This window comes from Myodes glareolus, chromosome 1, assembly GCF_982192425.1.
Source record: "Myodes glareolus chromosome 1, mMyoGla1.1, whole genome shotgun sequence".
Classification (NCBI taxonomy): domain Eukaryota; kingdom Metazoa; phylum Chordata; class Mammalia; order Rodentia; family Cricetidae; genus Myodes; species Myodes glareolus.
This window is the reverse complement of record NC_142026.1, coordinates 111354210-111382158: the sequence shown is the minus strand read 5'-3', so window position 1 is coordinate 111382158 and position 27949 is coordinate 111354210. Positions and strand designations below refer to the sequence as shown.

The 27949-nt window shown below is 39.6% G+C and overlaps 1 protein-coding gene across 1 annotated transcript; it reads left to right on the top strand.

The window, feature by feature from the left end:
• The first annotated feature begins 1126 nt into the window (after positions 1–1126).
• LOC125394595 (vascular non-inflammatory molecule 3-like) lies at positions 1127–9774 on the top strand. The gene is given in 8 exon segments (XM_087899436.1): positions 1127–1339; positions 1450–1580; positions 4903–4954; positions 5841–6129; positions 7321–7461; positions 7464–7693; positions 8867–9040; positions 9546–9774. Coding segments are annotated over 8 exon segments (1359 nt in total). The 3' UTR covers positions 9675–9774.
• Positions 9775–27949: the final 18175 nt, after the last annotated feature.

The window sequence follows — 27949 nt, the reverse complement described above, 5'->3', positions numbered from 1 at the left end:
ACTTTCTGAGAAACCGCCATACTGATTTTCAAAGTGACTTTACAAGTTTGTACTCCCAACAGCAGTGGAAGGGTGTTCCCCTTACTCCACATCCTCTCCAGTACAAGATGTCCTCAGTACTTTTGATCTTAGTCATTCTGATAGGTGTAAGATGCTAAGACTTCTAGCAATAGCAGAGAGGGTGCCCAAACTAACTGTTCCCTGTAATCAGATTGGTGAATACCCCAACTGCCATCATAGAACCTTCATCCCGTAACTGATGGAACCAGACGCAGAGTTCCACAACCAAGCACCAGGCCAAGCTCCAGGAACCCAGGCGAAGAGAGGTGGGAGGGAATATATGAGCAAGGGAGGTCAAGATCATGAAGGGTAAAACTACAGAGAGAGCTGAACCAAGCTCGTGGGAACTCATGAACTTCACACCAACAGCTTTGAAGCCTCCATGGGACCAAGATAGGCCCTCTGCATGTTGAAGACAGTTGTGCAGCTTGGTCTATGTGAGAGGCCCCTGGCAGTAGAACCAGGATCTATCCCTAGTGTATGAGCTGGCTTCTCGGAGCCCATTCTCTTTGGTGGGATGCCATCAGTCTTAATGCAGGGGAGAGGGGCTTGGTCCTGCCTCAACTTAAAGGGCCAAGCTTTGTTGACTCCCCATGGGAGCCCTTACCTTTTGGGAGGAGTGAATGGAAGATAGGTTGGGGGAGGGAAGGAGGAGGAATGGGAGGAAGAACTGTGACTGGAATGTAAAATAAAATGAAGATAAAGAATACATACATAATTAAATATTTACTTTAAAAATGCACCAAATAAGAATTTGACCAGTGTGTTTTGGGTGCACTCATCTGGTTGATTCAGTCATATGCCTTTTAGAGATGAGTTGGCCTCTGAGTGATGTCAACAGTTGCTGCAAACCCATATCCATGCAGTTATGTACTTGTGGCTGCCAGTCTTGCATGTACTTGTGGCTGCCAGTCTTGTGCAAGTCTTTCTCAATGCTGTGTTGCATAATATATAGTCACAGGGAGACAAATGCAGCTGGCTGTGGGTGGAGCTTTAGTCTGAACATTTTTCCGTTGATAGACTGCAGAAAAATCTTTTGCCTTTCAAAGATCACTATATTTTAACTATGATTCGGTTATATTTTCCTAAATGGGCACTGAGTTTTACCCTCTTTGCCCAAGCTGTGAATGCACCGAACACTTTTATTGCTGCTGTATATGAGCATGCTGTTATATTGCCAAACAAAACAAAAACACCTGTTTCGATGGAAAAGGCTTTGTTCCTGATGAACAAGAACATAGACATTTTGGAGAAAGCAATAAAGCTGACAGCCAAGCAGGTATCACAGTTTTGTTCATGTCTGGGATGGTATACAGATTTGCAACTAGACAAGAATGTGGGTATTTAGAACTATGAGAAACTTTTTCTTTCCATACTTACTTCTAACAGGGCGCACATATCTTTGTGACCGCGGAAGATGGAATCTATGGTTGGATATTCACCAGGGAGACCATTTACCCCTATCTGGAGGATATACCAGACCCTGAAGTGAACTGGGCTCCCTGTAGAGACCCTAAGAGGTAAGATCTTGTCAAAGAGTAATTACTCTTGCAACAAAGAGGTTTTGATGAGGTAGAACAGCAAAGTCACCAAGCTTGGTTGTCGTCTTTCTGATGATCAGTCAGTGGCATGGGACTTTAAGGGTTTATATTGTATTTACTACTCAACGTGTCTCCCATCTGGAGAATGACTTTAGATAAGAAAGCTTGATTTGTAACTCACAGCAGTTGCTTTTAAAACATAGCCTGTGAACACACTGTTTCCAACAAGTGTGTTCTACTGAGTTTCAGCCACGTAAGACTGTTTTCTTTGGATCCTGTGACTGCAACTGCAAGTCAGTCAGTTGATGCAGAAACACCTGCCTGTGTTTCTAAAGCTGTGTTGTTACCACAATTTCATGGTCAATAGGGTTCACGGAAGTTCCATGGGACTTCAGACAGGAGGCTCCCTTTCTGAGTCCCCATCTTACTACCTCCCAGCTGAGTGGTACAGGGTACATCGTATCTTTATTTCCCTTATGGAGTAAAGAAGACTGTCAAATGAAACAGCGTGTGTGACATCTTACCCTGCAGCGCCCTCTTCACTGTCCCCTGTCACAAGGATCTCTTTTCGACAGGACAGATTGTAAACTACTCTGAACTCTTGCCCTTAGAGAGGTTTTTAGCACTTATCAATAACTGTGGTTTAGGCACAGCTTTCTTGAAAGAAATATGTATATATGTGTGTGTGGTCATATAAACTTTTAAAAGAAAGATGAAATAGATTATTTTAGGTGGAATTATGTACCTTTTAGCATTGTTCATAGGTAATTCATTTAAGTGAAGAAATTTGGAAAGGGCTTTCTGTTGCTAATTTTATATCTTCATGCACCTGCTGAGACTCATATCCATTGCCTTCAAGGAGGAGCTTTTTAAAAAAAATAAATTCTTGTCACATGACATCAGCTAAACAGTAAGCCCAATGCTCCCATACTTGAGCTCCACTATTTAAGTCTCAACTTGAGACTTCCACCTTTGGGAAAGTGTTTTCTAAATGTTATATAGCTTGTTTGTGCAGAAAGCATGGAATAGTGACTTAATGTCATCTTGTCAAAAGCTTTTCCTAGGACAGAAAGCAATCCTTACTTGCTGTAATTCTAGAGCTTTATATTAAGCTATGCTTCATGTGACAATTCCATTAGAGCTGACTCTCCTAGAAGAAGAGGCTCAAAAGTCTGATCATTATACTTACTTGAATTCTGTTAGCTTGGGAAGGCAAAAGGTTCATGAAATTTTGACACTGAGTTTTTCCAGCGACAAAGATTCAACTTTGTGAAACAGAAGGGGGAATCAAGCTGGGTCTAGGAGCTCATGCGTATAATCCCAGCACTCAGGAAACTGACGTGGGAGAATCTGCTTCGTGAACTCCGAGGCTGCCTGGGTTACACAGTAAAACTCAACATAAAGCAAACCAAAACAACAACAGTCGCAAAACGGAACAATTGGAGAGATGGATCATCGGATAAAGCACTTGTCGATTAAGTATGAGAACTGGAGTTCAGATTTCCGGGACCTGTGTGAATCCCGGCAGGTACGAGGGCCGCCTGTCCACCTGCAGTCCAGTGCTTGGGAGGCAGTGACAGGAATGATAAATGAAGTGAGAATGATCAGGGAAGACATACAACACCGACTCTGGGCATCCACCTGGGCACCCACATATATGCACACGTACCTGCCCACATGTGTGCACTCATCCACATAGGAAAGCACATGTACATATACACAGGCATGAACACAATCTCTGTCCTACCCACCTCCTCACAATTCTAGAAACCCATGAGGTGTTAGCTCTTCACTGTGCCTTTGAATTCCAAGAGCTGTATCTGGTGTGCTGTGCATATTAAATCTTTCACCATTGACAGGACGTGTCATGATTTGCTTCTTAACTCTGAGAAGAAAGGGAGCGTTAGGGCTGCATAGTTAGTAAAGTTATTAGGTTAAGTGGAATTAAAGAAAATCGTTTGCAGGCTGGAGAGAGGGCTCACTCCATAGAGTACTTGTCTTGAAAGTGTGAAAGCCCAAGTTTGATCCCCAAAACCCATTTAAAAAACTGGGGACAGTAACACACACTTAAAATTTTGGCAGTGGCAAGTTGGGGAGCAGACTCATTCAAATCCCTGGCCAGATTGCTGGCCAGTCAGACTGATTTTCTTACTTCGTCAAGTCCTGGGCCAATGAGAGACACTGTGTGAGAAGGGGCAGGGAGGAGGAAAGTGACTGAGGAATGACACCCAGGGTGGTCTTCTGATCCCCCAATCCTCGTATATGCACCCACACCCACATACATAAACAATTGTACATACGCACCACATGGCCATTTGCATTAAGCCGTGGTACCTTAACAGATTTGTCACTATACTGCATTATACTGAAAATTATAATGACAAAGAAATACCTTTATTCCTGAAAGGTCATCTGTGAATCTGCTTATGACTTTGGCCTTGTTCTCTCTTGTTCAGTACATCTTTATCCACAAAACAGACCCCTCACAAGAGAGACATTCAAATATTTGAAGCCCGCGTCACCTCACCACATTCCCTTTTGACTACTAGAAGAAATATAAGGACAATTTCTTTTGTGTGCACGCGTACATACATGTGTGTAAGTCATCTCTCTGTGTGTGCACATGTGAGTGTAATTTTGGAGGTCCGAGGACAATGTTGGGTGTAGGTGGTGTGTAGTTACTGTCTACTACTATTTGAGATAGGGTCTTTCATGGACCTGGAACCCTACCACATAGGGCAGACTTTCTGGCTCCCAAACTTCCAGGGGTCTCTCTGTCTTTGTCTCCCTCTTTGAGGTCGTATCAGAGGGCTTGGGGGTACATAATTTGTTATTATTTAATATTAAGTTGCTATTTACAATATACCTTTCTGATTTATGAAACCAAGTCCCAATAGAAACTGATTGTTAGAAAAAGGAAATATCCTTATTTGTAAAGCTGAAAAGGATACGTATCACAGAAAAGGCTGGTCTCATTCCAGGGGCAGTTAGTCCATTTCTCAGATAGTATCCACCCCTCTAGGTCTTACTAACAGCTTTTGCTCAGGATAACTGCCCTTTTAGAAGCCACACGGCCTCAACAGCACAACACAAAATTCTTATTTTTATAAGCAAAGTCCACAGAAACCTGCATTTCTGTTACTTGGACACTCAGCACGGCCTCCTCACTCCTCCATGCCAGCCAGGTCACACACCTGTTCGGAACCACTCATTGCTCTATGCAGGACACAATCCCATGAAGGCGGAGAGTGGAGGAGCGAAAGAGCCTCTGGAACACTGGGCTGTGGGGTTCCTGATGTAGCTGCACTCATGCACGCAACAGACTAAATAAGCGCCCTGCCCCTGAGCTGGAGGTAAGTCAGGATTCAGGAGAGGCCATACTAAGGAAGGACACATTCAGGTGCCTAACAAGAACAATGCTTTGTGACAAGCACTGGGGAGAAAGAGCTGGGAAACTTCAGGGATCTCCAGGAACCCATTGATGGCTGCCATCAGTGTAACACTTACCCATTTGGAATTGACAACCGGGGTGAAAAAAAAAGAAGATTACAAATACCTTAGTAATTAGTAAGACTTAGCAACTCAACGTGGAAATTAATTTTAAGTCCGCTTCATTTAATTGATATAAATGGCACAGTAAACACGGTGACATTCATTGTATTAACACAGGCTAGACCCCACACGGGGAGTGCCTTTCATATTTAAAGGACACAATAGAAACAGTTTTAAAATGAGGAGACTCAAGCGTTCATCCTGACTGAGGGCTGGACAGATGATGGCTCAGCAGTCAGGAGCACACACTGTTCTTACAGAGCACCTTCGTTCATTTCCCAGCACCTATCTTGATTAACTCACACCTGCTTGTCTCTCTAGCCCCAGAGGAATCTGAAACCTTCTTCTGGTCCATCGGTACCCACACTCACATGCACGTACTTACACATACTATTAAAATAGTGTGAAAAAGGTGTCCACTTCGCAGTTTCAAAGATATAAATGATCACATCTTGGCTGTCATTTATTTAATTTGTTCACTGATGGTTAAACATAAAATGTTTGGATTAATGTCACAGTGTGGAAACTCTCAGGTAGCTGGTGTAATTGGCGCGATGCTTGTAAATGCTCATGTAACCATATGCACATCAGTACACATGGAAGAAAAAGACTTTTATGGGTATTGACCTTATCTATTGGCAAATTGGTTCTTCACTAACTTCTTCCTTCTCTGCTTGTCTTTGACAGCACAATCTTTTTACCCCAGAGATTCAGTTTGATTTTCCCAAAGATTCAGAGTTGATGACTTTTGACACTCCCTTTGAGAGGTTTGGCATCTTCACTTGCTTTGACATTTTCTCTTACGACTCAGCTGTGGCGGTTGTGAAGGACTTTCAAGTTGATAGCGTTGTCTACCCTACAGCGTGGTACAACACTTTGCCCCTCCCTTAAGCTGTCCCATTCCATTCAGCATGGGCCAGAGCCATGGGAGTCAACCTGCTGGCAGCAAACACCCACAACACCAGAATGCACATGACAGCTAACTGACCAATCATCTGCCAAGCGGCAATGACAGTCTTGGGGAAGAACTCCAACCAAACTTTTCCTTAATGACTAACTCCACTCCATAAAATTAATAATACCACGAGTTTCTGCTCAAGGTTTGATCGAATTTATTTATGTACATGTTTATTTTTCTGAGGACAGGAAATCAATTGCTTTGTTTTTGAGATTGGCTCTTACTAGATAGTCCAGGCAGGCCTAGAATTTATGATTCTTCTGCTTCAGCCTCCTGCGTGCTGGATTACATACAATCGCTGCCGGGCCTGGTTAGCAGCAGGAAAGCTTCCTTCTGCTTACGGAGCTTTATTATGGTAAGAAAAGGAAGCAAATATTATCTTGATGCTTCAAGAGGGAAAACTGAAGTCATGAAGAGGCCAGGACATGTAAAAACAAAAAAGGGGTGGTAGCTGGAGAGGTGGCTCAACCATTAAAGGCTAGGCTCACAACCAAAGTTACTAAAAGAAAAAAAAAAGGTCAATGCTAGACCTAAGGGATATTCCGGATAATACATATTAGTTGTATTGAAATAAATCTTCTGATGACAGAATGAACAAGCTTAATCGGTTTTAGAGTTTACTCGGTAGTATCCTCATTAAGGGTAACACTTGCCTTCCTCTTGACTGGTTTTACACAATGGCAAAGAATAAATTTCAAACTCAAATTGATTAATCATGTCATTGGAGAGTTGAAATTATTCTTCACGTTTCAGGGAATTTTTGATTTTCTTGTTAAATTGTTTTAAAAGAGAAAAGTTTTTTGTTTTGTTTTGTTTTTTTAAAAAAAAAGATTTTAAAAAACAAAACTTTAAATGATCATTTCAGTACCTTAGGGAGAAAGCAGAGTCAACCTGGATTTCCAATAACATCTTTTAAAAAGTCATTGTGGGTTTGAAGAGATGGCTCAGCGGTTAAGAGCACTAGTTGCTCTTCCTGAGGACCTGGGTTCAATTCCCAACAGTCACATGGCAGCTCACCACTGTCTGTAACTCCAGTTCCAGGGAACCTGATACCCACGGCAAAACATCGAAGCACACAAAATAAAATTAAATAAAAAATTTAAGAAGTCACTGTCCTTTCATAACATTATGTTTAAGTTCCCATGGGAATGTCCCCTTTGTCACCAAAAAAATTTTGGAAGCATTTTTTGCGTTTCTTTATGTTGACCCCAGGGAGTGCGATCTATAGCCCGGAAGCCGTCTGTCTGTACCACTATGACATGGAGACAGAGAGCGGCCTGCTGTTGTTACCAGAATTGAAGTCTCGGCCCCGCCAGCCCAGCTCCCCTGCAGAGGCTGACTGGGATGCTTACACAGAAGTATCCGGCCATTCTCATCAGAGCAGGCCGACTTCCCAGGGATGATTTATTTTGATGAATTCAGCTTCACGCAGCTTTTGGGAAGTACTGGAAATTACACAGTTTGCCAGAAGGACCTGTGTTGTCACCTGACATACAAGACGTCAGAGAACCGAATGGATGAGGCCTATGTCCTGGGTGCCTTTGATGGACCGCACACAGTAGAAGGGCAATATTATTTACAGGTTAGAACGCTTGAATATGTTAAGGTGACCTTATTACTGGGTTTCATTCTAAGTCATTGCTTTTTTTTTTTTTTAAAAAAAAAAGAAACAAAACTGTGATTAAGACCATGAATAAAAGTAACTTAAAGGGGAAAGGGCTTATTTGGCTTACTGTTGAAATCACAGTCCATCACTGAGGGAAGTCAGGACAGGAACTCAAGGCAAAAGCTAAAACAGAGACTGTGGAGGAATGTTGCTTACTGGCTTGGTCCCTGTGACTTGCTCAACTTGATTTCTCCTACTACCCAAGACCACCTGCCCAGAGGCGGCACCACCCGTAGTGGGCTCGCCCATCTAAATAACCATTAGTCAAGAAAACATCTGTGCAGATCGCCTACAATACGATGGAGGCATTTCTGCAATGGAGATTCCTCTTTCCAGATGACCCTCCCTGTGTCAAGTTTACAGATACAATAAAATACAAACAATCAGCACAGGTATCATAGATTTTTCTTCAAAATTCAATTAAATTGAGTTATTTCATATAATGTTGCATTTATCAGATTTATTTGCAGCTACAGAACATTTAATTTGTTCCATTGTCACCAGAACCAATTCTTTTTCTTGGTTACAAGGTGAAAAACATAAAGCAGATTGAGGAGTTCTTTTCAGGCAAGTTCAGGTTGAGAAGGCTGCAATGTTTGTGTATCCTCTTGTTACTTTAGAGGAATGTTTGGTCAACTTTCTTCTACTGGAGTCTAAGTTAATTTTGTGACCCAGTGTAGCATGACTAAGTTAAAAAAAATTAACCAATTAAAAAGTAATCCAAATTAGAATTGTTCAGAAAACTGACCTTTAAAATTCAATAAAATTTGCCTTTAATAAAAGTGTAATAATTGTAGGGTGGTGGTGGTACACACTTTTATTTCCAACCCTCAAGAGGCAGAGGCAGCTAAATCTCTGAATTCCAAGTCAGCCTGGTCTACAGAGTGAGTTCTATGACAGCCATGACTACACAGAGAAACTCTGTCTTGAAAGGCAAATACATAAAAAAGCAAGCAAACAAACAAAAGAGTGTAATAAATTTGTCCCACTAAATTTGGCGTAATACTTAACAAGTCATGACAGTTTAAGTGGAAACTGTTCTTTGAAGCTGAATTTTGACTGCTTTTTTTCTTTCCCCCTTTTGCACAGATATGCACATTGCTGAAGTGTCAAACCACCAACTTGAGAACTTGTGAGGAACCCGTGGGGTCAGCTTTTACCAAGTTTGAAGAATTCTCTCTCAGTGGCACCTTTGGGACAAACTACGTTTTTCCTCAAATGGTCCTAAGTGGGAGTCAGCTTGCCCCAGAAAGATATTATGAAGTAGGAGGCCTTCGAGAGGACAAATTTCTTTGAGTCGATAAAGTAGACAAACATAATCAAGATCTTTGAAATAAAGGGCTGGGCAATGGTGGTGTATACCTTTAACCCCAGCACTCAGGAGCCAGAGGCAGGTGGATCTCTGTGAGTTCAAGGTCAAGCTGATCTTCAGAGTGAGTTCTAGGACAGCCAAGGCTACACAGATAAAACCCTGTTTCAAAAAAAAAATAAAAAAGACAAAAAAAGAGAAGAAAGGAAGGAAGGGGGGAGGGAGGGAGAAAGGGAAGGAAAAAGGGAGGGATGGAGAAAGGGAGAGCAGTACGGAATGTACAGCAATATTGGCTGGTATGTCCATAATTAGAACAAAGTTAGAATGCTGGGTCTTCTACCATCAAATCTTGCGTGCTTTATACCAGCCAATATTGCTTTTGGAGAAATGTTTCTAGAAGGAGATGTTGCTGGAAGCTGAGTTTTGCATTGGAGTTAATCTTTTGCTGTCTTTCATCAGGTTACAAGAGATGGACGTTTCAGGAGCCGAGGTGGAGCCCCCTTGCCTGTCCTGGTGATGGCCCTATATGGAAGAGTGTTCGAGAAGGACCCTCCACACTTAGGGCAGGTACCTGGGAAGATACGATGAACCTCTTCATTGAGTACTGTCAGGATTACCCGGGCAAAGAGAGGGAGCATAAATAAAAGAGTGTTTATGTAGTTTTTGACTAGAAGATACAATGGAAGCTGTTGAAAGGGCAAACCAAATGAAGAAATAAAACAAGAAAATAAAAAGCAATTGGTATGATATGGCCTGCATATGGTTTGTTTGCTTCAAAATTTATGCTCAAATTTAATTTCCATCGTGAAGTATTAAGAGAGTGGACGACTTAATTCAGCCACAGTTTTCAGAAGTGAGCTTTAGGGAAATGATGAGGATTGCCTAAATAGCCAGGATGTGTAGTGATAAATGTTTGAATACTGTGGCTTTATAGATGTGTGTGGGGGTGTATGTAGCACACAGAAGCACTGTTTCCTACCATGCGATGTCTTACACCACTTTGGAACTCTGTTAGGAAGAAGAGTATTACCATATGTGTGGCCCTTATCTTGGAACTAGAACCATGAGCCAATGTCAATGTATTTTCTTTATAAAGTACCCAATATACAATATTGTGCTGTTAGCAAATGAAAACCGGCTACCATAAGGCATGCACATCCTTGGGATAGTGTAAATGTGTTAGCTGGAGCTGCATCTGTGTGTGTCCAGATATATGTAACTATGTGATGCAGAAGGTGTCCTTTAGTGAGAGCAGGGCTTCTTTTCAGGAACTGCTCTGCTGTATCCAAACAATGATTTCACCAGATGAAGATTCATTTTTCATGTACTAACTCCATTAGACACAGATGCTCAGTTGACTGGTTAAACATTTCTGAGCATGTGATGGGGGCATTTCTGACAGATTAAAATTGGTGTGTTGACCTTAGTTGAGAAAAGGCCCAGACAGACAGGCGTGGAGAGCAGGAGGGACAGACACTCAAGGGCCAAAGGCTATAAGCTCTATGAAGCAGACTAAGGCTTCTGAGAGCCCCACCTTTGGTGTCTGGGAATAGATATCATCAGCTGAGAATAAACCTGGAGTTTGATGTCTGAGCCGGAGGCTGGCATATGGATTAAATTCTGGAATTGTCTGTCAGTAACTTACTAGAGCCCATTTAATTTTGTCTATGTATTTTCCCACTATTGGACAGTATATATTCTTGCCTAAGTTCTAGCTATTTTTTCTTGTTTCCTTCTGTCTCATATCCTTATATTTAATAGTATCTTGGTTTTATTTTATGGGCTTCTTACAAGAGACTCTCATAGTTAGGCATGGTGGTGGTCTTAGTTAGGATTTCTATGTCTCTGAAGAGACACCATGACCATGCAACTCTTATAATGGAAAACATTGAATTGGGGCTGGCTTGCAGTTCAGAGACTTAGTTCCTTGTCATTATAGTGGGAAGCATGGTGGCATACAGGCATATATGGTGCTAGACACGTGAAAACTAAAAATCAACAAAGAATTCTTAGAGCAAAAGTACACTGTGTACCATGGGGATTTAACAGATAGTTACAGAATATTACAGATTATATATGGACTATTTGCTATAGGCTATTTCATTCAACAGATAAAAATCCATGGAGATTACCCTAAAAAAAAGAAAGAACATATTTAAGGGACAAATAAAATCTCAACAGATATGAAGGAGTTAAAACTATCTCTTGTATCTTGCCAGATCACAGGACAATAAAAATTACTAGGAAAACTACAGAGCTAAAAATTATTAGTAAAACTAAAGAAACTATACCAATACAGAGAGAACAATAGACATTTAAAAGATTTTTAAAAGTTTTAATGTGCTTGAATGCTTTTCCTGCATGTGTATCTGTGTATTCCATCTATGTCTGATGCCTTTGAAGGCCAGAAGAAGGCATCAGACATTTGGAACTAGAATTAAGGATGGTTGTAAGCCACTGTGTGGATGCTGGGAACAGAACCTGAATCCTCTGCAAGAGCAGCCAGTGTTCTTATCTGCTGAGCCATCTTTCTAGCATGAACAATAAACTCTTGAGTAACTAGTGAGTTACTGAACATATCAGGGAGGAAGTTTAAAAGTTCTGAGACTCAAGTAAAATTAAACAAAAGCCCAACTTACCAGATCTGTTGAAGTGCAGTTGAGCAGTACCAAGAACAGGGGTTATATCTATAAATGTTCACATTAAAACAGTCACATCAGGTGTTGGTGGACACACCATAAGTCCCAACACTCCAGTAGCAGAGGCAGGTGATCTCTGTGAGTTTGAGGCCAGCTTGGGCTATAGAGCAAGTTCCTGGACAGCTAAGGACAAAGAAACCCTGTCTCAAAAAACAATAAAACAAAACAAGACTAAACAAAAGTCACAAAATCTCATATAAATATCAATGGACTCCAAGGGCTAGTAATACAAGGACAATCTAAACCTCAAGGCAGAAGAATGGCAAGAAATAATAAAGATAAGTGCAAAAATTAATAGAATAAAGACTTAAGAAACACTATTGTCTTAGAGTTTCTATTGCCGTGAAGCGATAACATGACCATGGCAACTCTTATAAAGGAAAATAGTTAACTGGGGCTGGCTTATAGTTCAGAAGTTTGGTCATTATCGTCATGTTTAGAAGTATGGTGTTGTGCAGGCAGACATGGTGCCGGAGAAGGAGCTAAGAGTTCTGCATCTGGATCTGCAGGTATCAGGAAGAGACTGTCACAGTGAGTGTGGCTTGAGCATCTGAGACCTCAAAGCCCACCCCTGCAATGATGCTCTTCCTCCAACAAAGCCACACTTATTCCATCAAGGCCACACCTCCTCCAATAAGGCCACACCTTCTAATACTGCCACTCCTTACGGGCCAAACATTCAAACACATGGATCTTTGGGGACCATTCCTATCCAAATCATCACAAACACTTAATACTGATCAAAGACTATGTTCTTTGTGAAAACAAAATTAATTAATCCCTGACAAAACTAATCAAAGGAAACAGAATAGCATAATTAATTCAATTAGAGATGAAAAGAGGAGATATTACTACAGAATCCATCGAAATATAGAAAATCATTAGGAAGTACTTAAAAATATGTCGAAGTGATGGAAAATATAGATGAAGTATATAATTTCCTAGAAACATGTGAGAGCATTATTAAAGTAAATAAAGAGATATAAGCAATTTTAAGCAGTTGCAGAATAATCAATGAGTTTAATGCAGTATTAAAAACTGCCCCACAAAGAAAAGCCCAGGTCTAGATGGACTCACTGCCAAAGCTTCTCAAGGCGTAGAAATAGAAAGACTCATCTATGGAGCCTGACCTTGATACTTGACATTCAAATCAAATAAGGACACAATAGGAAAGAAAACTGCAAACCAATTTCCCCAATAAATGCAGATATTAATGTTCTCAATAAAATTCTTAGAAGTTGAATTTAAGAAAACAGCAAGAAACTCATATTATATTGGTTTCATTCAGGTCAACAATGTTTGTTAAATATGTATGAATGGTCACACAAGTGTAATTCAGCACATAAATATACTTAGGAACAGAAATCACACAATCATCTGTCAATCAGTGAGGAAAGGCCCTTGGCAAAGTTCAACATAAATTCATGGTAAAAATCTTAAAGAAAATAGGGATAGAAAGAACATATCTGAACATAATAAAGACTGGATATGAGAAAATCATAGCCAGCATTATAGTAAATGGGACTAAAGCAGAATTTCTTCTAAAATCTAGAATGATATGAGGGCCTCTTCTCTAATTATTATTCACTATAGTACTCAAGTCGTCTCTAGATCAATAATACCAGAGAAAGAAATAAAAGGGATACAAGTAGCTAAGGAAGAAATTAAATTATATCTTTTAGCAGATGGAATGCTCTTCTACATAAGTGAACATAAGGACTCCACCAGAAAACTCATAGATCTGATAAATGCTGACAGAAAAGTAGTAGGGAACAAAATCAATATACAAAAATAAGAGACTTAGGGCTGGAGAGACAGCTCAGTGGACAAAGTGTTTGCTGTGCAATCACAAGCACCCAAGTTCAGATCCCCAGTGTGAATGTAAAAACCATGCATGGCAGTGTATGCCTGTAGCCTTAGTGCTTTGTGGGTGAGGCAGAGGCAGACAGATCGACAGATCCCAGAGGTTCATTGGTCAGCTAGTCCAGCTACACTGGTATATAAATAAACAAGAATATTCTTAATGAGACACGAATAATAGCACAAGAAATTATCCCAGTAATGGACAAACGGGACCATATGAAGTTATAAGACTTCTACATAACAAAAGAAATAATCACTAGGGTGAATAAAACAATTTACAAAAACAGAAAGATCTTTGCATTTGACAGGGAATAAATGTCAAGGGTAAATAAAGAACTACAAAAATTAGACACCAACTCCACCCTCCACCAAATTATCTAATCAATAAATGGGCTAATGAACTGAAGAGACAGTTCTCAAATGAAGAAAACACAGATAGCCAATACACACTTGAAATTGTATTGAACATCAATTGTATTGAAAACCATCAGTTTTAGAATCTTTAAAACTGGTTTGAAGTGTAGGAATGGCGGTACATGCTTTTTATCTCACTGGGGAGGTCAAGGTAGCAGGATTTCTGGGGATTGCTGAATAGTCAGTCTATATAAGTAAAGATCCAACTACATTACCTTTAACATGAATAATAAAAACTCAGAGATAGATATTGGGATCAAGCTGAAAATCAGAAAAGCAAGCCAACTCACTCTTACCTTTATGAAATTTTCAGACTGAAGAGAGTGAGTTTCTATCTCATTCCACCTTATATTCCTCTCTAGGGCTGGGATTATAGGCATGCACCACCACTGACCAGCTTCTATGGCTAACTAGTGTGGCTGAAGAGATTAAAGGTGTTTACTACTACTGCCTGGCTTGTATGGCTGACTAGTGTGACTTTGCACTCTGATCTTCAGACAAGCTTTATTTCTTAGATCATAAACAAAACATTACTATATTTCCCATTTTCGTTTAATATAAAAAAGAAAGATATATAAATATAAGAAAAACTATATATAATAAGTACAATAACTATATTTAATATATACAGGCAATAAGAACATCAACAATGTCTAGTTCATTTGCATGTGACAAATTCAGAGAAAATACTCCATTATCTATCCTATCTTGGTGAGTCCAAAGTCTTGTACCTAATTTATTTTTTTTATTATAACTTGCATTACCATCCAAAACTATCTTTTGATATCTTTCAACCTTATACGCTTTACACTTCTTTAGTAAATTTCCTTTCTGAGTCTTGTAAACAAGAAAAACTATAACTATATAGTATTCAACTACCTCAGAGACCACAGAAGGAAATAATACTAGTTGAAAAAGCAGGAAGTGCAAGCAAGCGACTTCCAAAACTTGTGAGAAATGACCAAAACACCTGAATGACTGGACAGTCACCTGAAGTTCCTCTGCAATGTTGGGGCATCCATCTTCAGCCTAAAGGCTTAGGATAGTCAACAGGCTTTTCGATGAAGCCAGAATTTTGAAGGACTGTCCTTCTTTGTCTTGACAAGATTTGACAGTCACTCTCATTTGTGTCCTGCTTGTCCAATTAAGACAGCATATTGTCAGCAGTTGAGGAAAGGGCATTTTTTTTTCCAGTGGCTTACTTTTGATACAAAGAAAGTAAACTCTTTGTGGAGTTTCTTTGTTGCCCATTATCTTCTCTGAAGTGGATTGGGGCTGAAGCACACATGTCTCATTCTCATAAAAAAGAACCTATATTATTAAAACATCTTAAATGCCATATTCTGTAGATCTTGAAATGTTTGTTGATGACCTGGCTATTTAAAATATATCTCTGTTTGACCTTGGAAACATATCTAATATGACAAGTTTAATTGTAATAGATGACTAATTTCTAACTTGCATTTCCTTATTATCTGGAACAGTTGATAACAACAGCTTTCAAGAATTAGAAATTTGCATTACATTGGTAAATGAGGTATATAGGAACAAGAGTAGGAATATATGTACAGCATGTTCCAACAAAATTAACCTTGAAGTCATATCAATAACAAAATTTGTATATAGTATGCAAAATCCAATCCAATGTAAAACATTTAAAACAAGTAGGTAGATTCAATAATCTACCTTTTTTAAAAATCTTATCATAGCTACATATAGTTTACCTTTTATCTTATATCTGTATCCCTCTTTTTTCTTTTCAAAACAAGAACTCTGAATACAATCTCCTTTGTTCAATTTTCCTCCTGGCTATAACCAATAACAACTTGTAACCAACCCCTCTAAACAATGACAAATATCCATAATCCACTGAATGACCAAAACCCACCCACCACAGCTCTTGGGAATGTGGGTATCACTTTCTTAAATTTACTTTCTGTTGTCTGATGATGTCAGTATCTTTAGGGGTTCAGGAAAAGAAAAATTTGGGTTAGTTGTCAAATCCTGGGAGAGGTAGCTGTATAATTTGAGGTCCAGTCTCTGAATAATGAAAAAGTGCAAGGCTTGTTTCAAGTCCTGGCTAGAGCAGTCTGTGAGGTTGGATCATCTCAGTTGGCCACCTCGAAATTGTTATCAGCAGTTTGTAGTTCAAAGCTAATATCTAGGTGGTGTTTTGCATCTTGGTGGTGTTATCATGGTCCTGAAAGATTGTTTGCATTATATGTCTGTAAAGAACAGCAGAAACAAACATTTGGGAAAATTTATGAAATTTCAACCTGTTGGAAATGTGATATACTAATAAGCCAATTTACTCATTTTCTTGGGATACTTTTTCTGGATGATTTGTCCTTTTTCTTCAGATGCTTATTTGTTCATTGGTCTTCAGATTCCTTACCTGGATGCCTTTCTCCTGAAAAGACAAAAAGAAAACAATTCCGCAACTTTAATTTTGGGGAGATTCTCTTTTGGTAAGTTATAATTGATTAAATGAAAAGCAGCTTTTAGTTTTATAAGTTATCTTATCATAGCTACATCTTTATTTTTTTCTTTTCAGAGTAGATTCAATAGTCTACATTTTTATCTTATATCTGTATCCCTCTTTTTTCTTTTCAAAACAAGAACTCTGAATACAATCTCCTTTGTTCAATTTTCCTCCTGGCTATAATCAATAACAACTTGTAACCACCCCTCTAAACAATGACAAAGATCCATTAAGAAGGTCATTCTGTTTGATGAACTATCATTACTTCTAATTAAGAGTTGTTTCTTCTTCAAATTGAATCTTTATCAATTTTGATGGTATCCATAATTTCTCTTCTCCTGTGGAAAGAAAAGAAAACCCCTTCCCCAGTGTAACACATATACTGATTTCCAGTCTTAGGTCAGTACGTCTTTAAAGTATATTGGCTGATTAAATTCCATAGTTTTTTTTTTCTACTCTCCAGTCTCCCTGCATCCACAGCTTTTCTTCCTTACTCATTAGAATTTAGAAAATTCAAAGTTAGTAAAGTATCATGCAAATGATCTCTGGGAGTCTTTATCATCCCTTTCTGTTTATTTAACATATTCTTTAGAATTCAGTTTGATCTTTCTGTAACTGCCTGTCCTGGAGGATTGTGTGGTATACCTGTAATATGCTTTTTATTATAATAAGCAAAAACTGTTTAATTTCCCTAGAGACATATGCTGGAGCCTCATTTATCTTTATTTGTTCAGGTATACTCATGATGGTCATAACTTCTAGCAAGTGTGTGATTACCAAATCAGCTTTTTCTGAACTCAAAACAGTTGCTCATTTAAAACCTGAATAGGTATCAATGGTGTGATATACATGTTTTAGTTTTCCAAATTCTACAAGATAAAACACATCCATCTGACAGATTTTATTCCTTTGAGTACCATTTGAGTTACTTTCTGCATGTAGTGGTGTTTGGTTGTATAAAAAACAAGTGGAACATTTTCTTATAATTTCCTTGATTTGTTGACACCTGATAGAAAAGTCTCTATTTTAAACCTTTGATATTGGCATGAAGTTTTTTATGAAATTCTGAGACCTTCAGCACATTTACAATCAGTAATCGATCAATTTTTGCATTACTTTGTGCTCAAGAACCTGGCAGGCCCATATGGGATCAGATGTGTGTTATGTATATGGGATGATTCCTATTCCTGACTGCATTTTGTAGCTGAATAAATAATAAAGACAATTCTGCATCATCTGGTATAAATTCAGCAGTTTCAATATGCCAAACAACTCTTTCTGCATATTGCAAATAGGTAACTATGTTGAGAGGTTTTCTAAAATTCCTTAGTATCATAAGAATAATATATAATTCTGAATTTTGGACAGAGTGATGAGAGCTTTGAGCAACTTTACTTAATTTTTTGATTTGTAACCTGATTTTCCTCATTTATTTACCTCAGCATAGAATGTAGGGGCTCAAATTATTGGTCCTTCCCATACAATGCAAGGAAGGATCCAGCTAGTTCCCTTTATAAGTTGAATTCTCTTGCTTTTGGAGTATTTGTTGCTAATCTCTCTCAAAAAATTACTATACGTTCATTGCCAGAGTTCACTTCCTGCCCATAATTTGCCGATTTCATCATTACTAAGAGGTACTATAATTTCTGCTGGGTCTGTTCCTGTAAATTGATGAAGTCTCAATTTTCCTTTTAGAATTAACAGAGAGACATTTTCACATAAGTTTTTAATATTTTACTCAGTTTGTGTGGTAGAAAGGTCCATTCTAAGATAATATCTTCCCTTTGCATTAAAATTCCTGTAGGGGAATGCTTAGAGGGTAATATAACCAAAATGCAGTTAAAATTCTGATCCATACCATCCACATGTGCCTTATGTAATTTCTCTTCAATCAGCTTCAGCTGATAATTTCCAAATACTATTTAAGTCCTTGTCACCATCTAAGATTTTTTTAAATTAATCAGTTCATCAAGTTTTATCCCAATTGTGGGTCAAAGAAGGGAAATGTTTCCTAGCAAACTTTGGAAGTCATGAAGAGTCCACAGTTGATTTCTCCTAATTTTTACCTTTAGGGATCTAACATTCTGTAAACCTGTTTTATAGCTTATATAATTAATAGAATTCCCTCTTTGTATTTTTTTCAGAGCAATTTGTAATCCCCAAAAAGGCAAATTTTCTTTACTTCTTCAAACATCCTAAAGTATCTACATTTGAATTAGATAGTAACATATCATCCATGTAGCAATAAAATATAGATTGAGGAAATTGTTTACTTATCATTTCCAACAACTGCTGTACAAAATGTTGACACAGGGTGGAGCTATTTAACATTCCCTGTGTGAGAACCTTCCAGTGATATCTCTTAGCAGGCTGAGGATTATTATAAGCAGGCACTGTAAAGGCAAAGGTTTCTCTTTTTTTCTTGTAAAGGTATAGTGAAGAAACCATCTTTTAAAGCAATAACTATAAGAGACCATCCTTTAGGCAATAGAGAAGAGAGAAGACAAAGGAATTTCAGACTATAGAAAGTCCATTGGCTGAATCACCTTATTAACATCTCTTAGATTTCTTACCATTCTCCATTTTCCAGATTTCTTATTAACAACAAGTACCCGAGAATTCCAAAGTTGGTTGATTTTTCAATATGTTCAGCATTTAGCTGTACTTGTACCAACTGCTCTAAAGCCTACAGTTTCTCTGTTGTCAAAGGCCACTGCGCAAGCCATGCAGGTTTGATTGGAAACATTGTAAAGGTAGGGTTGTTGGTGCCTTTGGAAGATCAGCAGCTGTTGTGCCCTGATGTTGTACAACCTGAATTGGTGACAGTTTTTTTCTATATAATACCTTCTAATATTTTTTAATGTATGGTCTGTTTCTGAGTTTGGAGGAATGTTAATCTGAGTATTCCATTGCTGTAACAAATCCCATATATTGCTATGTTAGTCACATATGGCTTTAGTATTCCTCTCTGTCCTTCTGGTCATATGCATTCAACTCTCATGCTGTGTTTTACCTGAGATCAAGTTTCAATTTCTAAAAGCTGAACATTTACCTCCTGAAGAGGCTAATTTGTATGCCAAGATTCTGGTGAAATTATTGCAACATCCACACCTGTGTCTATAAGGCCTTGATTGATAGTATCATCTATTTGTATTTTTAACTTTGGCTTTTGTTCATTTATAGAAGTTTGCTGTTATACATATTTTAGGGTTTCTCCTGATTTTTTTTTTTGGTTTTTTGAGACAGGGTTTCTCTGTAGCTTTGGAGCCTATCATGGAGCTAGCTCTTGTAGACCAGGATGGTCTCAAACTCACAGAGATCTGCCTGCCTCTGCCTCCCAAGTGCTGGGATTAAAGGCATGCACCACCACCACCTGGCACATTAGGTACTTTAACTGCTCTGGGAAGAAGTATTATCTATGATGGCAGGAAATGACTGAATCAGATTTGGCATAGGGCCTGCATGAGGCCCCTCAAGAAGTTTCCCAATGGCAAAGGGTTATCTTGAATATTTCTTGTTGATCTACATTCATTAGACTGATGCTTGCCTTTTCCACACCTTCTGTATAGTTCAGAATGGAGGAGCATTCTGTTTGGACTTTGCTTAGAAAAAGTATTGTTTCTAGGAATGCTCTGTTTACAATCCTTTTTAAGGTTACCTTGTTTACTACAATTATAACACTTGACATTCTAATTTTTCCTTAAACCTCTGGAAATCAACTCTTCTATCCAACCATCATCATGGTCATGAGATTCAATATTGAATGTATCTTGGATCCATTCTTCCCAGTGTGCTAACCTTGATTTTAAAGGCCTAAATTATCCTTTTGCATTGAGAATTAACATTTTCAAATGCCAGAGATTTGAATGTTATTATTTGACTAGCATCTAAATTTGATATCATTCTGTTTACTGCTGAATTCAATCTTTGTAAGAAATCTGTGAAGGCTTCCTTTGGGCACTGTATAGCTTTAGTAAATGACTCAATTTTCTTTCCTACTTCTCCAATTCCAAACATTCAAAGCTGCTGTGTGGCATAAATCCACATTTATATGATGAGTGTGGTCATCATATAAAGATTGCCTTTCTAAAAAAAATTGCCCTTCTATAGTAGAATAATTTCCTTCTCTAAGAAGTTGATCTTAGAAGATTTCCATACCTCTAGATTTGCTCCATTGTTCAATAGTCTTAGCATCTTCTCTGAACCAGGTACTCCACTGTAATTGTGGGCCAGGTTCTAAAATAGCTTTAACCAAGTCTATCCAGTCTTTAGGGATAGTTCTATTACAAACTGACCACAAGTTTAACATTTGCTTCATAAAATGTGAATGCTTGCCATATGTGACTATTGCTTCCTTGAATCTCCTTGAATCTAACATTGGCACAGGAGTTCAATCATCTCTTACAGAGCCTCTGTCATCTGGCAATTCCTGTAAGATTGCTGGATATATTAAGGTTGGTTGTTTGAAAATCTTAGGCTGTTCCTCTCTAACCTTATAATGTAATGTTGAAATTGGTTCTCTGTCTGGATATGAATAATTCTATGATCTGTTTTGTTAAGTCTTTCTAAGATCTGTATCTTGACAGATAAACCAAACAACTTTTTATGATATAAATCAAGAACTATCAAAATGACAGCAAGGATTGTTGAAATAATAATTTACAGCACATCAATCCTGGTTAAGTGGATCATCCTTTCATTTAGTTGTTCCATTTGTTTTAAAGATTTATTTATTTATTATGTATAAAGTATTCTCAGTATTCTGTCTGCATGTATGCCTGCAGGCCAGAAGAGGGAACCAGATCTCATTACAGATAGTTGTGAGCCACCAGGTGGTTGCAGGGAATTGAACTCAGGACCTTTGGAAGAACAGGCAGTGCTTTTAACCACTGAGCTATCTCTCCAATCCTAGTTGTTCCATTTTTAAACCATGCATTACATAATCATGCAGGGACCTAACTTTCTCTATCATAATCCTGCTTCCCATTTTTTAATTTGTGAAAAATTCTCTCTTTTAATTAACTCCTCCCTTAAGATTTCCCAATTTTCTCACCAAATCTCTCACCCATGATGATGAAGATGTGAGGTTTATTGCTGGTGTGTAGAAAAGTAAAAGTCTGACTAGATTTCAAGGCAGTTATCTAGTTTGGTAGCAGCCTGAGAACGGGGTTCAGAGAAGGCCCACCAGGAGAAAAGAAAAGAAAACCTAGCCAGGAGGGCAGTGACTCTGTTCATGTTTAGCTCTGGCCTATGCCTGTGACTGCATACATGAATTTTTACCCCAAGCTTTGAGTGCCAGATGTAGCACAAATATTAAAATCCCAGAGACAAATATTGGAATTCAAGCTGAAGAACAAAAAAGCAAAGCAACCAAACCACTAGAGAACTCTTACCTCTATAAAATCTTCACACTGAAAAGAGAGCGAGTTTAGTTCTCACTCTGCCTTATATTCCTCTCTAGTGCTGGTATTAAAGACATGCACCACCACTGCCTAGTTTTTCTGCTGAGATTAAAGATGTGTGCTACCACGGTCTGGCTTGTATGACTGACTAGTGTGGCTAGTTTTGCACTCTGATCTTCAGGCAAGCTTCATTTGTTAGGTTACAAACAAAATAGCACCATAATTACTGTTGGGTATGCCTAAGGACTCATACCACAGAGATCTATCTTTATAACTGCACTGTTCATGACATCCAGACAATGGAACCAGCCTAGATGTCATCAAAAAATAAAGAAAGAAAGAAAATGTTATATAAACACAATGTTTTATGCAGTCATAAAGGAAAATAAAATTATTGCATTATCAAGAAAATAAATGGATCTGGAAATCATATCTTAAACAAGATTAGATAGACTCACAAAGATAAACACCACATTTTCCTTCATATGCATGTCCTGAATTAAAAAGTACCTCTGTGTCCAGTCACAAAACTATAAAGGAGATCATGAAAGGGGAGAGGGATCTCAAGGAAGGTGGAAATTATGAAAATCAATGATTTTTAAAAGGAAGGCAGAAGTGGGGACCAACTGGGAAAAGGAAGTGAATCAGCTTGAAGTAGGTAAGAGGGAAAGGGGAGTGGAAGGATTGAGAACAAAGTACAATGCCACATGCACATGAAGATGCCATTATGAAACCCAATATCAAACTAAATCAAACTAAAGAAGAAAAAGCAGTAGAATCAGTGGGCTGACATTTGGTATGATACCAAGTTCTAGACTTGGAGATAGAGGCAAGAGGATAAAGAGTTCAAGGATGTCCTTGGCTATATAGAGCAAGATTGGGGCTGGCCTGGGCTGCATGAGACTTTGTCTCAAATACAACAACAAAAGAATTTGCAGGGTGAGTTAAGCAAATGGTCCTTCCCACTGTGGTTAGATGCTGCGGTTGGGTGTAAAATGTACTACAACACAACTTACGTGTTCTAACTCAGTTCTCAGAAGCTGGTAATGTTTTAGGTAGTTGTGACACCATTAGGAGACATGACATGGCCAAGTGGGTGACAGGGACAGGGGATTGGGAATGGGTGAGCCTTGAGGGTTATAGCCCCGCCCCACTTCTAGCCTGAACAATTTGCGTTTTCTTGCCTGCTGAAATGTGAACAAGTGACCTCATTGTCCTGCCTCCGGACAGCGGCTGGCTCTTGTCTTCCCAGCTATGATGGATGACTGTGGCCTCTGAACAGTGGGTGCTAATAAACCTGTTCCCAGTTACAGTAGAATCACCGCATCAGTAGATGTCACCCAGCCTTTGGAATGCCCAGAGAGAACAAAAAGGCGGTGTATTGCAAACAGGATTTCCGGCTTCTGTGAGTTGGGACACAAGATCGTCTACTGTCTGGTCCTCGGGCTTTCAGATCTGGACTTAAACTAGCACCATGAACATTCCAGTTCATAGGCCTCCTCACCTTTCCCCTAAAAACCTTTAGCCAACTTTTCCTGGCCCTGGGAGTCCTTATCCAGGCTAGTCATTGATTAACTTGGGGAAGAGCTATGGGCTTTTGCTCAACTGAGAGCATGTAAATTATCTGGGTTGAATGGTGACAGTAGAGGCTCACTGAGTTCAGAGACATCTCACTGCATTTCTAGACCTTCTTGGGTGTTTATTTCCACCCGCTATAACTTACTTCAGAGCCAACAACCAGCACTAGAAAATGCTTGTGGTCTCTCTAGTCCTGTTTTTCTTAGGTTCTTTCTGCAGGAGCTATAGGACTCTCAGCTCTAAAGACGACAGGAAACCAAGGCTTGGGTTCCTTTGTTCATGGGAATCATGGCCGCTTTCCTTTCTTCTGGACTCATGTGAGTTCCTTCTAGACTACTTCTTTGACCCCTAGACAGCTATCTGGAGGCCATCACGGTGACCTCAGCTTTCTCAGTATACTGCACCGTGTTACATACTCAATCATGTAGGCAGAATTCTGCCAGTTTTTTTTTTTTAAAGAGGGCTTCAAACTCTTCTATCCCTTCTCAACTCTTGTGCTTATTGCCTATTTTAGAAACAGTCTCACTATACAGCCCTGGCTAAACAGAGCTCATCACATAGACCAGCCTGGCCTCAAACTCACAGACATCAGCCTGCCTCTGCCTCCCATGTGCTGGGATTAAAGGTATGTATTGTATGCCTTCTCTCATTTCTCAGCTCTTGCTCATCAGCCAAAACAACTGAAATCTCCTGGAAACCACCTTGCTCTTTTACTTTACTGCCCATATTATTGATTTTCTTTTACCTCTACACCCTACCGCCCCAACACACAAACGACAGTCACGCCTTTCTCTTTCTTTACCATGCCTTACAAATGATAAACTTTTCTGGGACTGTGCAGTCTACTTGTTTTTCTCTCTGCTATGGACTCTTCCAGATGCCCTGGAGGCTCTCTCCCTTATCTCTACAATAAAAACTTCCCAGTGAACGACACCTTGGAGGAGACACATCCTCAGTTTATACACAAATGATGAGGAGCCTCACAAGAGTCTGCTCACACAGTTGTACCTCTCTCCGTCCAGATGTCCAGAAGAGCTTTGGAAAACAAAACTCTTCATGTCTTCAGCTAATATTTCTGATACTGCAGAGTATAACTTCCTAGTTAGAGGATTTTGGTTTTTTTTGTTTGTTTTTGTTTTTTTCTTGTGAGAACTAATTCAAGCTGTTGAATAAAAACATACGGCATTACTGTTTTAAACTCGGGTCCTGCTCTGGACTCCAGCAAAACTAGACTAAAAATCTGAGAAAAATCTTCCACACCAACCAAGTCAAACTTATTTTATCCATTGAGAAACCAGGATTATTGAGATGATATCACAAAGACCCAATAGGCCAGCTTCTGTTAGAATGCTTGACAATGCCTAGTCCTCTGCTTTAATTCTTATATCATGTAGTCACTGGAACAATCTGATGCAAGCCAAGCCCTTCCTCCATACTTCTGTGTGCCTCCTGCCCACACCTAATGAGGAAAGTGATTTGGAAATATTAGTTTTCTGTTCTCTTCCGACTGTCGTAAGCCTCTCCCTGTTTAGATAAACAGGATTTTACTGAAGACTCTCACCCATGCTTTTGGATATGTTACTTCCTTCTGACTGCCTTTCTAGCTTAACTCTCATGTTTAAATCTATGTTGAAGCATCTTTCTCAAAGCCAGGCCTGGTGGCTCATGCCTTCAGTCCCAGCAGGGAGATCCCTGAGTTCGAGGCCAGCCTGGTCTGTAGGACCAGGACAGCCCTGACTACACAGAGAAACCCTGTCTTGAAAACATGGAAAAAGCAAAAATCAAACAACCTCACCCATCTTTCCTAGCCCCAGCCCTCAAAAGTGTTTTTACTCAGTCTGTAGGAAGAGAAGTTTCATGGGATGAAGCCTTGGTTAATCCCAGAACTAAAAATAAAATCAACAAAGATCTTTAAAATAAACTGCCATTTTGTCTTTTGACAAGAGCGTATAACTCTTTGTGACAACACTGAGGTACCCAGGGGCGTAGTGCAAGGACAGGGCACTTACACAGCACGAGTGAGTCTCTGAGTGTGGTCCCCAGCACCATTACAAAAGTCAAAAATACATTCTTACACTATAAACAACTTCATGGACCACACTAGGCATAATCAGAGAATTGCTTTGAAGTTATGACTAGCATCTATATATATGCTTATCAGGGACACAGAAGCCTATATCTCATCTCCCATCACAAACATGTACACACCTGTACATGTTGCTCTGCAGGTTCAGAGTGCAGCTGGCGGTGTTAACACCACTCAGTGCTTGTTCTCAGTTTCTTTTCCCTAGTTAATGGTTGTGTTTGCTCACACGGTTAGGAATAGTTTCTGAGACACTTTAGGACCTGCTGACTGGGGTCATACTTCACTGCTCTCTCTGAAAAGACCAGAGGAGTGTGAGCCCCTTTCTTTCTTTCTTTCTTCCTTCCTTTCTTTCTTTCTTTCTTTCTTTCTTTCTTTCTTCCTTCCTTCCTTCCTTCCTTCCTTCCTTCCTTCCTTCCTTCCTTCCTTCTTTCTTTCTTTCTTTCTTTCTTTCTTTCTTTCTTTCTTTCTAATGGAGTTTCACTATGTAATTTATTTTGTTCTCAAACTCCCAGCCCAGTGTGATCTTGTCCCCATTCTCAGGAGCAATGTCCATTTTCTCCTCAAGAAGAGCCTGAGAGCTGGCTCAACCATTAAGAGCTCTGGCTGTTCTTCGCAAGGACCTGGGTTCAAGTCCCAGCTACCCACATGGGAGCTCACAATTGTCTGTAGCTCCAGTTCCAGGATGCCTGATACCCTTACACACACACACACACACACACACACACACACACACACACACGCAGGTCACCAATGTACATTTAAAAAATATGTGCTTCAGTCTGGTGAAATCTGGAAGTTTCTACCAAGGCTTTTCTCTGCATTTATAGTCTTTTTGTCTCTGTGAGCAGGGAGCCTATGTGTAGCTGCTTAGCAGGCAATGGAAGAACTGGTCACGGGGGATGTACCAGACACTGGGGAGCTGAAGACCCCACAGAGGAGTTGAATAGAAGCTGCTGGCATGATTCGAATCCAGGTCCAGCTCATGCATGACACCTAAGAGCTTCAGTCTTGCCTTTGCCGTCTTGCTCTTGTCGGACTGATGCAGTGGGGCCTGCAGGGTTGTGGGAAGCAATTGTTCTCTAGTCCTGTGGTACAGTCTCAACCTTTTACTAAGTCTCCCCTCAAACTGCTTTGCTTTGTAAGAGCCCTTTCATTTCCTTACTGCTGCTCACTGAGACAAGAACCAGGGAGAGGAGGTCAGAGTTAGTGCTTCCTCCTGTCAGAGGTTAGAGAATTAGGATTTAGTGAAACACTTTTCCTTGAAACTTTTTGATTTTGATTTGTAGACAGGGTCTTTCTATGTAGCACTGGCTGTAGTGGAACTCTCTCTGTAGACCTGGCTGGCCTCGAACTCACAGGAATCCACCTGCCTCTGCCTCCTAAGTCCTGGGATTAAAGGTGTGCCCCATCATACAGACCTTGAAGGTTTTGTTAAGGAGGTTAGCAATGGAAGGTTCTGGGCCTTTTGAAGGATGAGCTCATTTTAGCCTCCTCTTCTCAGTCCCTTATGGCAGGAATTCTGCCCTGGTAGATTTTTGATATGTTTGTCACGAAAACTTAGTAGGTGTCCTGGAGACAGAACTCACCATGACAAAAAGGTGAGACCTCCTCATTCCCTGCAGACTTTTCTCGCAATGGGGTCCACAGCACAGTTTTGTCTATTCATCCACCACAGCCTATCTGAAAGCCTGGCTCTGGCATCGGGCTCGCTCTGCTTTTGTCTCCTTTGCCTTTCTCTCCAACTCAGAGGGCTACAGACTGGTCTGTGACCCTAATTCTCAAGGCTCTTAGGGAGTTCCTGACAATCAGGTGTTTTTTTTTTCCCTTTTGGTGAGATCCTTGCTAACCATCATACATTTTAAACAGAGACCTTAGTGGGAGATTCTTTTTAAAATATTTTGAATCAGGTGTGGCGGTGCACACCTTTGATCACAGCCCTTGGGAGGCAGAGGTAAGTAGAGCTCCATGAATTCCAGGCTAGCCAAGTTTTGCTACATAGTGACACCCTGCTCAAAAAAAAAAAAATTCTTTTTTTTTGAACTTTAATGGAATGACTCTTTGTTAACTCATTCTGGCTGAACTTTTACCTCAGAAACTGTGATGTAACAGCTACTTGCATACTTGTGCTGTTTTCTGCCTGCTGCTGACTCTCCGGACCTCTCCTCAGAAGGAGCCATCACAGCTATAGCAGGTGCTAGCCATTTTCCTTCTCTCCTTGCATAGTTTCCTGGCCATGGAAACCCCACAGGTTTCAATACTAGTTGAAGTCTCTAGAGGTCAACACTAGTCTAACTGAGCTGAGTCTTAACTGCGTGACCTAAATTCAAATGATCACGTGG